At 45.8% G+C, this 14,709-nt stretch overlaps 1 protein-coding gene across 1 annotated transcript in view; it reads left to right on the top strand.

The window, feature by feature from the left end:
* The window catches only part of POLR1E (RNA polymerase I subunit E), a 29,082-nt gene extending 14,796 nt beyond the window's left edge, over positions 1–14,286 (top strand). Inside the window, exons 7-12 of the mRNA XM_034774334.1 lie at positions 539–646; positions 1,301–1,397; positions 4,062–4,195; positions 6,923–7,004; positions 10,362–10,493; positions 13,884–14,286. Of these exons, the coding sequence (XP_034630225.1) occupies positions 539–646; positions 1,301–1,397; positions 4,062–4,195; positions 6,923–7,004; positions 10,362–10,493; positions 13,884–14,043 (713 nt within the window). The 3' untranslated portion in view covers positions 14,044–14,286. The remainder of the gene's footprint in view (positions 1–538; positions 647–1,300; positions 1,398–4,061; positions 4,196–6,922; positions 7,005–10,361; positions 10,494–13,883) is intronic.
* The last annotated feature ends 423 nt before the right edge of the window (positions 14,287–14,709 follow it).

The following is a 14,709-nucleotide window of genomic DNA, read 5'->3' as shown; positions in this document are numbered from 1 at the left end:
GTATTGCATGGAGATTGGGGGCCCAGTGTGCTAGGCGCTGTACAAACGGACAATAAAAAGACAGTCCCCATCCCTCTGTCACTTGGAGGTTTTTTAAGAACAGGTTACCTAGACACCTGTCAGATGGTCTGGTATACTTAATCCTGCCTCAGTGTGGGGCATGGAGTAGGTGACCTCCTGAGGTCTCTTCCAGGCCTCCATTTCTGTGATCCCAAAGAGCTCCCAATAGGAGAATGCACTATATTCTGCACACACACGACTGCTCTGCGTACCGTAGCTAACTCTACTTGGAGTGGGGAAAACAATAGAAATTTGCAGAATCATTGTCGTGAGTTTATTAGTCATTTCAAAAGCTTCCAGTATCCCTCCGCACACCATACCGCATTTAGAGCTTTAAAACTCTAGCCAGAAGAATTCTCGTTTTTTAACCAAGAATGCCCTTGGCATAGACTGACACTAAACACAAGCGTTCGCTTTGTGGCTCCATTTGCGTTCGCATTGGCTCAAGCGCTCTCTCATCTCCGGCTTGCTTTGAAAGCTTTAGTCAGTGACGCCGCTCAGGATGATTTGCAAGATGTCTCCCTCTTCCTACCTCCCTGCCAGGAAGATGCTGACAGCCCAGAGAACGTCTACAGGTTTGAGGACCGTATCCTTTATGGGGCAAAGCACTGCTTCACCCAGCTGAAAATACGGAGTTAAAGGAAAGGTTCAGACTCGGGTGAGCAGTAGAGTTGTGTGTCATTTGAGAGGAGTAATTTCTGTTCATGAACAAAACGCTGGGGACAGAGGATTTGAGAGTGTGCCTTAGGGCTTTGGGCCTATAAGTCACATATCCGGCCTTTTGAGCGGCTTCTCCCAGAGGAGATGATTTTGTGCGTTCCCCTGTGCGAATGTGAAGTAGATGTCAACCGTAAGTGTGATGGAGGGTATTATGGGGAGCAAAAGGTAGAATTTGGACTGTTGACCCAAGTACCAGGAGAGATGCTTCATCGTGGAATCAAAACCTACAGGGACATTAATCCCGGCTGGCTTCCAGTCCCTGTGATTGTTGTGCCTGCCTACAGTACATCTCCCTGTGCAGCGTTAGTCGGATATACTGTTCTTCGCTGCTCTCAACTATTAGTGGTGGTTGTTGCTGTGAGCAGTCGCGCAATGGATGAAATGAGCCCTTGGTGTAATGTAAATCTACATGACTTGCCTACTGTACAGGGCTGTTGTGACCCATAATGGTCATTAAGGGCTTCTAGAGCCTCAATTGAAAGAGCAAAGTGTTCTTTATTATTTCTTAAAACCTCTCCAGTCCTCTCCCCTGCCGAATATGAAGCGCTGCAGACTCCAGCTGCAGCTTTCGTTAGCATTACTCCTGAGGAGATCCTTAAGAAGACAGAAGAGAAAAGGTAAGGATGCCCTAGGCTTATTGATGGGGCAAATAGAGTGGTCAGTTCCTTGTAATGAAATGAGTTGAAAAAACGAGTAGCTTCTAGCATGAAGGAAAACACCTGTAGAACTTAGTTGACCCGCAGGAAGATGTATATCCCTAGTGGAATTTCAAGACAGATTTCATTAGAATTATTCTGTTGTTTCATCTGATGGACCAGTAGCCCCAGGAATTGGCAGATGGATAAGCTCAGTGCTGTTTCAAAACCCTGTTAGCCAACTGGCACCAGATCACGAGATGGAAGAATTAGATATTTAATATTCATGGAGGACAGGTCCATCAGTGTCTATTGTCCAAGATAGTCAGGGATGCAACCCCATGCTCTGGGTATCCCCAAGCCTCTGACTGCCAGAAGCAGGACTGAAAGACAGAGGAAGAATCACTCGATAAATTGTCCTGCTCTGTTCACGCCCTCTGAAGCGTCTGGCTCTGGCCGCTATCGGCCAACAGGATTCCGAGCTAGTTGGCCATTCTTATGTTCTTATGACCATTTTCTACTGTGGCTGGTAGGTTTAGCTTTGTTCCAAAAAGGCTCATTTCTTTCTTAAAATAACATGTTCCGTGATGTAATAACAGCCCCTTAATCCTGACTTCAAAGTTGTGGTTCCAACGCTGGATAAGATGAGCCCCTTCTTTGTTTTGTTCTCTTTATCACCAGGTGGGATATAACCTGAACTGATCTGTGAACTCTGCCCCAGTGGGAGGAGCTGAAATCTAGGAAGCAGGCCGAGGGATGACTCGGGGCATGCATCTGTGTGTGCAGAGTTTATAACAGTGAGAGCTGGGGTGTCTAGGAAACCGCCAGAAGCCAAAGGCAGAGTCTCTGCCTGCTTGTGTAGGTGCAGCCAGGAGGGCTAGTGTTTGGGGGAATGGGAATAAGAGAAGTGTAAGGAACTGGTTGGCAAACAGGAAGAGATGAGGTTGGATAGGTAAACGTGAAACATGCTGGGGGCCAGAGGAGGGAGCTGGGTGGGAAATCCCAGGGTTTGAAGACTAGCATGGATATTAAAACGAACAGGAAGCAAATGGTGATTCTGAGCATGGGGGCAGATGGCCCCATTCTGGGCCCTAGAAACAACGAGGAGTCCTTGTGGCACCTTAGAGACTAACACATTCATTTGGGCATAAGCTTTCGTGGGCTAGAACCCACTTCATGAGATGCATGGAGTGGAAAATACAGTAGGCAGAATATATATACACAGAGAACATGAAAAGATGGGAGTTGCCTATCAAGCGGGGGGTCCGTTCTAACGAGACAATTCAATTAAAGCGGAAGTGGGCTATTATCAACAGGAGGAAAAATCACTTTTGTTGTGGTAATCAGGGAGGCCCATTTCAAACAGTTGACAAGAAGGTGTGAGTAACAGTAGGGGGAAATTAGCATGGGGTATATACTATCATGTGCCAGCAATGCCCCTCTGCCATGTACATTGGCCAAACTGGACAGTCTCTACGCAAAAGAATAAATGGACACAAATCAGACATCAGGAATGGTAACATACAGAAGCCAGTAGGAGAACACTTCAATCTCCCTGGACATTCAATAACAGATTTAAAAGTAGCCATCCTTCAACAAAAAAACTTCAAAAACAGACTCCAATGAGAAACTGCAGAACTGGAATTAATTTGCAAACTGGACACCATCAAATTAGGCCTGAATAAAGACTGGGAGTGGCTGGGTCACTACAAAAACTAAAAATGAATTTCCCCCATGCTAATTTTCCCCTACTGTTATTCACACCTTCTTGTCAACTGTTTGAAATGAGCCACCCTGATTACCACTACAAAAGTGATTTTTTCCTCCTGTTGATAATGGCTCACTTCCATTTTAATTAAATTGTCTCGTTAGACCTGGCCCCTCACTTGATAGGCAACTCCCATCTTTTCATGTGCTGTGTATATATATTCTGCCTACTGTATTTTCCACTCCATGCATCTGATGAAGTGGGTTCTAGCCCACGAAAGCTTACGCCCAAATAAATGTGTTAGTCTCTAAGGTGCCACAAGGACTCCTCGTTGTTTTTGCTGATACAGATTAACACGGCTGCCCCTTTGAAACCTGTCGTCATTCTGGGCACTGTTCAAGCTGCTGAACAGGAAACACGTTGAAGTTTGGAGAGTCGAGGCTAGGGGAACCATAAAGAGGAGATGAAAGGCCCGAGCAGCTGCGTAGACCGCGGCTGAATGCAGACTGTTGTGCCCTGGTGAGGTTAGAATAGACAGGCTCACAGGTTGGACAGCTATTGTCCGCCATATTAGTACACTGTAGGATCATCTGCATTCCTTTGCAGAGCAATATCTTCCCTAGGTGGAAGTGTCCTTCTGGTGACTCTCTCCTGTCTGCTCAGAGAATACTACTCCTGCCTTTCATCATGAAACATTAGTGCATTTAAAGGTTCTGGGTAGAGCACGATAGGTTAGTGGATGTTCTGACACGTGAGGCCAGATCCTCTGCTGGAGTAAATTGGCTTTGCCATATCAAAGTCAGTGGAGCTCTGTAAATTTAAACGAGCTGCAGAATTGGCCTTGTTTGTGTATTCCTTACACTCGGGCATCCCCTGTCCTAGTGTGCTGTACCCAAACCCCCATTTCTTTATGCCCTGTGCCCTCTTCTTCCTTTTAGCCATTGCTCCTTCGTTCTAGAAGAACTGAAGTCCATGCCGCTAAGTGAGGACAGAGCGGACCATAAGGCGCGGTGTCTGTGGTTTCTGGATGCCCTCATCAAGTTCAGTTTCCAGAAAGTGATTAAGAAGAAACGTAAGTTAATAGCAGGAGTATCTCTCTGCCCTACTTACCTTTCAGCTGTGAACTGGGGTTTGTATTGTAACTCATGGAGTCTTAAATCCAGAAAAAGAAAAAAAAAATTCCACCAAGATGACAGTTGAGCGCTAACAGACAGTTTGATCCCCAGGTACACTTTTGGGCCACGGTTAAAATTTTGAAAGCAGTCTAAGGCAGTCAAGCACACATTCAGTGTCCAAAGCCCTTTGGAATGCTATGAAAATCTCAACCTAAAAATACTGATGAAAAATGAACCCTCTCTTTTTCCCTACGAAGCCTGATACTGAATCTGGAAGGGGAAGGGTGGGGAGAAGGGGATGGGACAAGTTTGAAAGCAAGTAGTGAAACGTGTTGTGCAGTTAATGCCTCAACGGTGAACAGAGTGCAGAACAAATCAACACGTTCGTGTCACAAACGATCTTCCATTAAGAAAATGCCATTTCTACTTCTAATCAGTAAAATGTACGTTTTCTTGAAGTTATAGAAACCCCAATAATTCAAGCTTGTAAACTTGCCATTTTAATTCATCAGTGACTTTGCCATTTTAAATCAAGGTATTGTGAAGGCCAGAGTAACTCCTGTCAGAAATGCTCCAACTGAATATTTTTCCATCAGAAAATGCCAGTTCATCAAAAGTGAAACAGTTTTGCGAAAACATGTCTGTTTCAATGAAATTTGGGGGGGAGGATTGGAACAAGATTCCAATAAGTTCCAATTTATTTTTCAAAACAGGACATTTTGATTTCCACATAATGTGACATTTTAAAAGGTAAGAATTCGGAATGATTTTTTTTTTTCGATTTTATCCAAACTAAAAGTTTCAACCTGAAACAATTTTTATTGGAACTTTGTTGTAGGAAATTTTGAATTTTTTTGTTTGATTTTGTTTCTGGCCAGAAACAATTTAGAATCGTGAATTTCCCACCACGCAAAAAATCCAGTGCTCAGCCGGCTCTAATAATGAGTTATTGCAGCTTCCTGCTATCATACAATTTTCCCATCCTCCGCATGTTGAGCAGATCCCTGGGAAGTCCATGGGGGCGTGGCCATTGAACCAAATAGTCTTTCATATGTTGCTTTTTCTCATGCTGTTATCAAGAGGTCTTTGCAGTTTTTTTTTGTTTTTGTTTTTAACCGATAAACACAGTAAATGAAAAAGCTGTTTTTCCTTCCAGGAACAAAGTGATTTCTTTCTTCAACTCTAGCATTTCTGAGCTGTTACATGAAATAACACTTGGCAGCCTCTATCAAAGCCCTTTGGGACAGGGACCATCCTTTGGTTCTGTTTTGTACAGCGCCTAGCTCAGTAGAGTAATCCTGGTCCTTGAGCAGGCCTTCAGGCCGACACGGTAATGCAAATTATCAATAATCATGTGGAAATATGAAGATTCCAGCCGCTGGAGATTCAAGAAAAAACCCAAATATCATGAGACACTTGATGAGAGCTTGCAGAACTGGGGGTATCCCTTATTTACAAGTTTATCCAGCCAACTTCAGCTCCATTGCTCCCAACTAACAAGCTCTTTTGAACTCTGCATCCCAAACCATCTTTTAAAGGTGCAGTAATGACCGTTCTTCAAAGCTCCACACAAAACATTTAGGTGTAGATTTTCAAAGGGGATTTGGATGCATAATTCCCATTGTGCTTCTGAATCCGCTGGGCAGGTTTGAAAATCTCAGCTTTAGACTTTCTATAGAAAAAACTTTCTTTAAACATCCACCTGTCGTATTGGGAACCCAGACATTCTGATGCATGGGAGTCCAAAAGTCAAAGTGGTGTGAAATAAAAGTGAAACTCACCATTCTAAGACCCAATCTACACTCAAAAGTTAGGTCGACCCAGCTACGTCGCTCAGGGGTGTGAAAAAACCCACACTCCTGTGTGATGTAGTTTAGCTGACCTAACCCCTAGTGTAGACAGCAAGAGGTTGATGGAAGAATTCTTCCATCGATGTAGCTACCGCCTCTCGGAGGGGTGGATTAACGATACCGATGGGAGAACCCTGCTTGTAAGCACAGGTAATGTCTACACTGAAGCGCTACAGCGGCCTAGCTGCAGGAGCATTTCAAGTGTAAACAACACCGAAGTGGTGAAAAGGAAATTCAAGATTTTTGAAAAACTATTTAAATTTTAATAACCTTCTGGTAATGGAAACACAGATAAGGAAGGAATTGTATCGTATTAATACTTAATGTAATTTAATTTATTATTAATAATAATACAAAAAATAGTGCCTAGGAGTCCTCATTATGGACCAGGACTGCGCTGTGCGAGGCTCTGTACAAACAAAGAACAAAGCGACAGTGCATAGATGGTACAGAAGCTTGTCCTACGTTCTAGGGGTATAATTTTCAAAAACTTCTAAGTGCCATTTTCAAAAGTGACGGGCCATTAGGAGCCTAAGTCTGATTGAAGTCAGTGGGATTTAGGCTTGTAAGCACCTAAGTCTCTTTTGAAAACGGGGTTTAGGATTGTCAATCATTTAGACACTGTTGGAAAATCTTACCCTAGACGCTCTAAGTAGTTTGTCAACGTACTGATTTATGTATTTTTAAGTTGTTCCCTTAAAGATGTCAGAGAAGCAGTATAAAACCAGCACAGTGTTTAATAGTTCTTAAGTGTTCATTTCAATGACGCCCCATTATGTTCAGAATGTGTGTGTTTATCATTTCATTGCAAAACGTTGTTGTTGTTTTTTCTAGATGCAATGGGCCCCGACTGTCCACACGTCATTAACAGCAAACTCATGAAAAACTTCACGGCCCTGACATACAACAATGGCAGGTAGCGAATAGTTTGTTTTGTTTGAAATTTCAGATCAAGGGATCATAACTGTGCCCACGTTATCAGGAAATCCTCTCAACTGCCATATCAAGAAATCTAAATTATTGGCATCTTCCCTGCTTAAGGCCTGTAGATTTCGATAGAGATTTTTCTGTGGAGAAAATGGAAGGGACTGTCACCATGCTGAGCAATCATCTGTACTTCAGGAGGTGACCGTGTGGAGACTCTGGCTCTCATTCTCCTCTGCCTTATGCCAACATAAACCAGGAGTGGCTCTGTTGAAGTCAGTGGAGTCATAGAATCATAGAATCTCAGGGTTGGAAGGGACCTCAGGAGGTCATCTAGTCCAACCCCCTGCTCAAACCAGGACAATCCCCAACTAAATCATCCCAGCCAGGGCTTTGTCAAGCCTGACTTTAAAAACCTCTAAGGAAGGAGATTCCACCACCTCCCTAGGGAACCCATTCCAGTGCTTCACCACCCTCCTAGTGAAAGTTTTTCCTAATAGCCAACCTGAACCTCCCCCACCGTAACTTGAGACCATTGCTCCTTGTTCTGTCATCTGGTACCACTGAGAACAGTCCAGATCCATCCTCTTTGGAACCCCCTTTCAGGTAGTTGAAAGCAGCCATCAAATCCCCCCTCATTCTTCTCTTCTGCAGACTAAACCATCCCATTCCCTCAGCCTCTCCTCATAACTCATGTGCTCCAACCCCCTGATCATTTTTGTTGCCCTCCGCTGGACTCTTTCCAATTTTTCCACATCCTCGTTGGAGTGTGGGGCCCAAAACTGGACACAGTACTCCAGATGAGACCTCACCAATGTCAAATAGAGGGGAACGATCACGTCCCTCGATCTGCTGGCAATGCCCCTACTTATAAAGCCCAAAATGCCGTTAGCCTTCTTGGCAACAAGAGCACACTGTCAACTCATATCCAGCTTCTCGTCCACTGTGACCCCTAGGTCCTTTTCTGCAGAACTGCTTCCTAGCCATTTGGATCCCTAGTCTGTAACAATGAATGGGATTCTTCTGTCCTAAGTGCAGGACTCTGCCCCTGTCCTTGTTGAACCTCATCAGATTTCTTTTGGCCCAATCCTCTAATTTGTCTAGGTCCCTCTGTATCCTATCCCTACCCTCCAGCGTATCTACCACTCCTCCCACTTTAGAGTCACACCAGTATGAGAGGAGACTCTGACCCGATGGCTTGTATTTTAAAATCCGGTATTTTATTTAACATAGTACAAAGGCCAGGGGTAAAATGCTCACAGGCATCTGAGTGACTAAGGAACCCAGTCCCATTTTTAAGAGATCATGCTACTTAGGAGCTCAAGTGTTATTGAAACTCCCTGGGGGATAGAGCTCCCAGGTCACTGGGGCACTACTGAAAACGCTACCCCTGTCTACACACACAGTTGCTCCAGTTTAACTAAAGTTGTGATTTGAAACTGAGGTAATAAGTCAATGCAGCTTTGAACTCAGAAGCTCTTCAGTCAGTTTATGTCAGATTTCAGGGGGAAGCTAAACCGATAAAACCAGTTTGAAACCGATTTAAATCTTATATTGGTATAGCAATGTTGGTTACAGGTGTGACTTTTATTTTATTTGTTAACTGACATAGCTATGTCGGAACTAGGCCTAGTCTGGATGCAGTTATACTGGCATCAGAGCCTTGCCAGCGTAGCATCTCTCTCATGGGGAACCAGTGTTAGCTAAGATGGCAGAAGCTCTTTTATGCAGATATGAGCTGTGTCTACACTCGGAGGGTTTGCTGGTATAACGATGCCAGGGTAGCTATGCCAGCAGAACTTTTCCAGTGTAGACTAGGCCTAGGTGTGCCCGTATAGGGGCCTGTGTCAGTTTAACTAACCCCATTTAATGAAGTGTGTGTGTGTGCGTGTGCATGTACGTACAAGACCCACAGCTTCCCGGGGCCTTCTCTTTCTGAAGCATTTTACAGACATCCGCGAATGAAACCTGCCAGCAGCCCTGCGACCTTAATGCACCATCACTGCTGCCTTGGCAGGGCGGCCTCTCTGCTCCACTCCAGCAGCACAGTGGAAGGAAAGACTTGCTATGTCTCGTTGGCTGGGGAGTTGTGCGGCCCCTGTGCACCCTCTCGCAGCCTCCTTCCCCATTCCCAACCCCAGGGAGCATGTCAGGCTGGCAGGAGGACTAGCCAGACTGTGATGCTCCTCTCCAGTCTCCTTGGTCCTCTGAGCACGATGTTGCAGAGCAGAGACGCTAGCCCAATAAGTGGAGGTGTAGTGAATTGTGCAGGGTCAGTAGCAGTAAAGCTAGGAATAGAACCTAGGAGTTCTGGCTTGTGCCCTAGAGGGGGCTAGCCAGGAGAAGACACCTATGAGTGGAAAGCAGGAGAGCACACACTGTACCATTCTAAGGTACTGCCAGGGAGCTCCAGCTGCCATTGTACCTCCCAGGCCACGACCCTGTGGAGCCACCGTAGTGCAGGCTGGTTCCAGAACACTAAACTAAAGCACGTTTAGGACTTCACCTCTTCCCATGGTACATGCCTGTGTTGGGGTTCCCAAAGCCCCCCGCTGGGCCTGCCTCTGACCAATCTCTCCAGTTTGCAGCATTAAAAGAAAAGTTCTGGACACTGGTTAGAGCTGTGGCACTTGATTCTTTGCCTGCTGGCCACGGATCAGCCTTTCAGCAGTTTAGTGACTGCCAGCAGGAGGCGCCAGAATACACACATTTAGAAAGGCAGAGGTTTGAGTCAGGAAAGGCTGTCCAAAGGACATGGACACATGGAAAGTAATTAAAATAAGCATCTGCCAGGGGGGTGGTCAGTTGCGGAGCTGTTTCAGTTAAATAACGCTTCCAAGAAGCTGCTTGTGGTTTTATTGAATGTTGTTGGCTTCCACCTAGGTGGCTGTGTGCAGAAGGGCCAAAGTTTTTTGCTTTACAGGCATTGTCTCTTCACACTTCATGCTATCGGCGTTACTATGAAGTGGCCAGGAGGTTTTGAACATAAATTTGCCACGTCAGCATGAAAAACAATCCTCTAAACCCGTCTGCCCTGAGAGCTGTGTTGATTTATAACTAGAGCTGGGTGAAATCTTTCAGACCACTAGATTATTTGATGAAAATTGCAGTTTTGGTCGACCCAAAACTATTCACAGATTTGACACACACAGTTTTTCAGTCGTTCACAAAAGGGCTGGTAGTGGAAAGGGTGCTGCTGTTGTCACCAGTATTCCCCATCCCTTTTACTAGGAATATAATCCCAGGTCTTGACGTCAGATGTAGGCAGACACAATCCCAAAGGGTTATACTTTGGCTCTGTTAAAAAGTGTCACATTTTGTCTCTTTCCCCTACCCTCTTATTCTCCAGTATCCAGAATTTAATCTCTGCTTCGATGAAGGCTAAAATTACAGCCTACGTCATCGCCTTAGCCTTGCACATTAACAACTTCCAAACAGACCTGACTGTGCTCCAGAGGGACATGAAACTCCGCGAGAACAGGTGAGTGACGTTTCTGATCATTGTAGGAACACCAAGCGCTCAGTCATTTTAAAAAAACTTGGCGTGTCGGGGGAGGAAGGCAGCACTGGGGGGGTTTGTTCAGTTCCTCAATTGAGCAGTTGGATGTTTGATCCAGATGCTGCCCTGAGGACCATGCAGGCTCCCCCCATTCTTGTCAGTGGGGCGCACCCAGGCAGTGCTCCGTGCAGGGTTGGGGTGTAATGGGGTAACTTGTAAAATAACGAATAATACTGAGCTCTTATCGAACACTTTTCATCAGTAGATCTCAAAGCACTTTACAGAGGAAGTGGGCATCATTGTCCCGTTTTACAGATGGGGAAACTGAGGCACGGAGGGAACGTGACTTGGCCAAGGTCACTCAGCAAGCCAGTGACAGAGCCAGTAGAACTCTGAGTCCCAGTCCACTGAGTGACACGGCCTCTGCGTTTTCCAGTCTATTCTCCTCCTTCTCACGACAAGAGGGAAGCAGAGTTCTGACTCCCTGCTGGGTCCATGATCTGTGTTTAATTGCCAGGAGGCCACAGTCTCTGTCATAAAGATTGGAACTCGGGTTTTTAGAACAAAACCAGTTGTGAACACATGCCCCCTTGGCACAGCCAGTAATCCAGTCCCCCCGAAATGCCTTGCCTGGGCCCGGTGCAGAGGAGATGTGTTTTCCTGAAATTTGGGGAGGGTAATTGCACCTGCATCAGGAGATGAGGGTTTGGCTAATTGGGACTACCAAGGATAACTGTGGTGATTTGGAGGGGGCAGGATCGGGTCCTTAATGAAGAACACTTGCTCTGGTATCTTCATTGGGAAGTTACTTCATAGCGCTTCATTTTCCGTGGGACAAGAAATATGTCTGTGCCATAGATACTGAGTATAAAGTGTGCCTTTATCAATACATCTCAATCAGGGCCTGATCCAGAGTCCATAAAATTCAGAGGGCTCTTTCCACTGACTTCAAGAGGGTGTGATTCAGGCCATTGGAGAATACAATTATGATCAATTCTTGATTTAATCTAATGGACTCACTAGGGGAATCCTTGACCTCCAGGCTGGGGAGACTGGCTGTTAGCACAGAGAGCAGCTGCATAATACCAACTGGAATTGAAATGTATTGGCCTCCGGTCAGCAATTTGAGTTCAACCATGCTTGGCTTGCTGCACCTCGGTGGGAGAAATAGCTACTCCAAGGACGTGCTTTGTAGCTTGACCTGGTTCGTCAGGATGACCCTTCCTGACAAGATCTCTAAAGATGCTATTGCAGGGTATGAAAAATCCATCTCGAGATCTGTGTCCTGCAGAATTAACAACTCCAACAAGAAATCAATTATTCCCCATAACGAAATCCTGTAGAAAATAATGAAATGATTCTCGACTAGAACGGTTAAATTCCAATGGCAAATGGAAGTGATCTGATCTATTAGTTGCCTGACTTTTCACAGGGTGACTCCATTGTACATGTGGCAGTGATTGCTGATTCCAGTAATTTTGCTGTTTGGAACTGATGTGGAATAATGGTTTTAATGGCAGTGTTTGAAGCCAATTAGACCCCATTTTTAAAGATGAAGTAAATGGCTTTTGGAAAGGTCACGCTGCCTTTTGTGAGCCGCATTGGGGAAGAAAGATTGACTTGTACAGCTGTCTTTTTGGGGGATCCTAAAAAAATGAGCACAGAGAAGTCTGAAAAGCAAAAGTCAGAGTGAGACTCAGACGGGAAAAAAGCCACTTCTTTAATCTCCTTGCAAATGGCATTGTTCACTGAAACACTGATCCCCCATGCAAGCTTTGCATCTATCAGAATACAGTGACTCCTCACTTAACGTTGTAGTTCTGTTCCTGAAAAATGTAACTAAGTGAAACGATCTTAAACTAATCCAGTTTTCCCATAAGATTTAATGTAAATGCGGGGGATGAGGTTCCAAGGTAATTTTTGGGGGGCAGACAAAAGGCATTATATACTGTACAGGACTGTACCGTACTGTGGTTGGGAAGTGCCCCTGGCTTACCCCACACAGGCACAGCCCGCTGCAGGCAAGGAGGCTAGGAAGCATCTTCGCAGCAGCAGCGGCGGCTTCCCCGGAGAAGAACAGGCGCCGACGTTGCCGGGGGATGCTCCAGGCCCGCCTCTTCCCGTTCCGGCTCCACTTGAGGCCCGCCTCTTCCTACCCCCACTCCACCTCCTCCCCCTCCCTCCCAGTGCTTCCTCCGCCGCCAAACAGCTGTTTGGCAGCGGGGAAGCGCTGGGAGGGACAGGGATGTGGCAGAGAAGAGGAACTTGTGCAATGCTCTCTTATAAAGTCGCTGCTCTTCCACAGAATCTTACAAACAGTGGACAGAGCAGGCAGCCAAACAACATTATAAGGGAGCATTGCACAACCTTAAACGAGCATGTTCCCTAATGGAGCAGCGATGTAACTTTGAAACAACATTAAGCGGGAGGACATTAAGTGAGGAGTTACTGTACACTCTAAAGTGAGATTCTAGGACTTTTGCTGTAACAGGCCGCATTGTTAATCACATTCAGATGCTCCATGTGCCACGGGAAGGATGAGAAATTGCTGCGATCGTTCTATTCAGGACTGATTTAGTTCTCTGAGTAAGGATTTTGCATCCCTGATTAAAAAGTTCTACGTGTTCTCCTTGCTGATGTGTTACTGCTTTAATTCTATTCTGAGGTCTCTTAGAGCTCATCAACGCTGCACCCTAGACTGCCAAAACAGTTTGCAGTTGAGCACCACAGGACATTCTCTCTTTTTCCTCCAGGGCTGAGTGGCTGGAAATCAGCTGGGCTCTCCTGCAGGGCAGCATGCGGTGCTATCAATAAATAAATACCTGAGCGGTGACCTTGTTCCAAAATGTAGATTGCTTTTACTTCCTCTCTCCCCTGCCTGGCATGGACTGAATAACTCTCACACACTTCTTTCAGAATAGCAGCCGTGTTAGTCTGTATCCGCAAAAAGAACAGGAGTACTTGTGGCACCTTAGAGACTAACAAATTTGAAACTCACACTTGGGATAATGAGCCACTAAATAAAGCAACAGGCTATTTTCAAAGCTGGGCAGGCCAAGCCCAATGGCTTTCCAGCCAGCCCACAACGTCCTGTTGCTTTAACTTGGCTCCTGATCAGAATCACCCCTGCTGTTTCCACGGTGGGCTTTTCTAGAACTGGATCTGCCATCATACAAGGAGATGCATAGTGCCAAGTCACTGCTCCAGAGAACAGCCACAGAGCCAAGTTACTGCTTGTGTCTGACCTGATTCTTGCTCCTTCGAGGTGAAAGCCTAATTGCTCTGATCCAGCAGGATGCCTTGTGCTACTGAGTGTCTGGGATTTGACACTGGAATGTATTCACTGATATGGGTGTTTTTTATTTTTGTCAGAATACTGGAGATCGCTAAAGCCATGAGGCTGAAGATCTCCAAAAGGAAGGGGCCTTCAGGACTCACGGCCGATGAAGACCACAAGTTGGCCACCCTCTCTCTGCCCTTACCCGTGTACAAGCCAGCCGGGAGCCAGCGGAAGCGCAGGAAGATGAAATAAAGGACTACTGTGCATCTCTCATGGAGGAGAACACCAGCTGAAAGGACAGGGCAGGAACCTCTGCAAGAGCAAAGCTGACGCCAGTTTCCTGATCCCCCTTCGAAATCTGAGCTCCTAGAAGGGCTGTTTTGCCAGACCCCCTTGGAACTGGACAAGGCTGATCATAATAAGGGGTTTGGGCTGATGTTCATCTCTGTAATCAGTCCTTTTTTGAAAATAAACCAAAACCCTCTCCTTTCTATACAGCTACCCCCATGCTTTTAGGGGATACGGGGTGGCTAGGAGGGAGGAGAGGCCATGCAGACCTCACAAACTTCCGTTAGTCCTGGGTCAGTTGTGGCCCCATCAAGTCTGTGAAAGAAGGCAGGCAGGGGAATGAAGGCTCTGTGGCCAGCCCAGTCTGCTGAACAAATGTGGTTTGTGGCTATGCAGCCTAAACGAGGTGTCCTGACTTTCTAACCTGATCAGCTCCTCTTCCTCTCTTGCTGTCTGTGCCTCTGGGAGAGTATTGTAATTCATATTAAAAGGATGTTCTCACCCTCTAACTAGTCAGATGAAGGAGTGAGAACTCCTCCTACCCTTGATTCCTACCCTTACTTGCTTTGTGATCTTTAGCAACAGCGTTAGCTGGTGTTATTTCAGTTGTTTTTGGCTGGAGCGTATCGT

Source organism: Trachemys scripta, chromosome 6, assembly GCF_013100865.1.
Source record: "Trachemys scripta elegans isolate TJP31775 chromosome 6, CAS_Tse_1.0, whole genome shotgun sequence".
Lineage (NCBI taxonomy): Eukaryota > Metazoa > Chordata > Testudines > Emydidae > Trachemys > Trachemys scripta.
The sequence above is the reverse complement of the archived record's forward strand: the minus strand, read 5'-3'. Positions and strand labels throughout refer to the sequence as shown.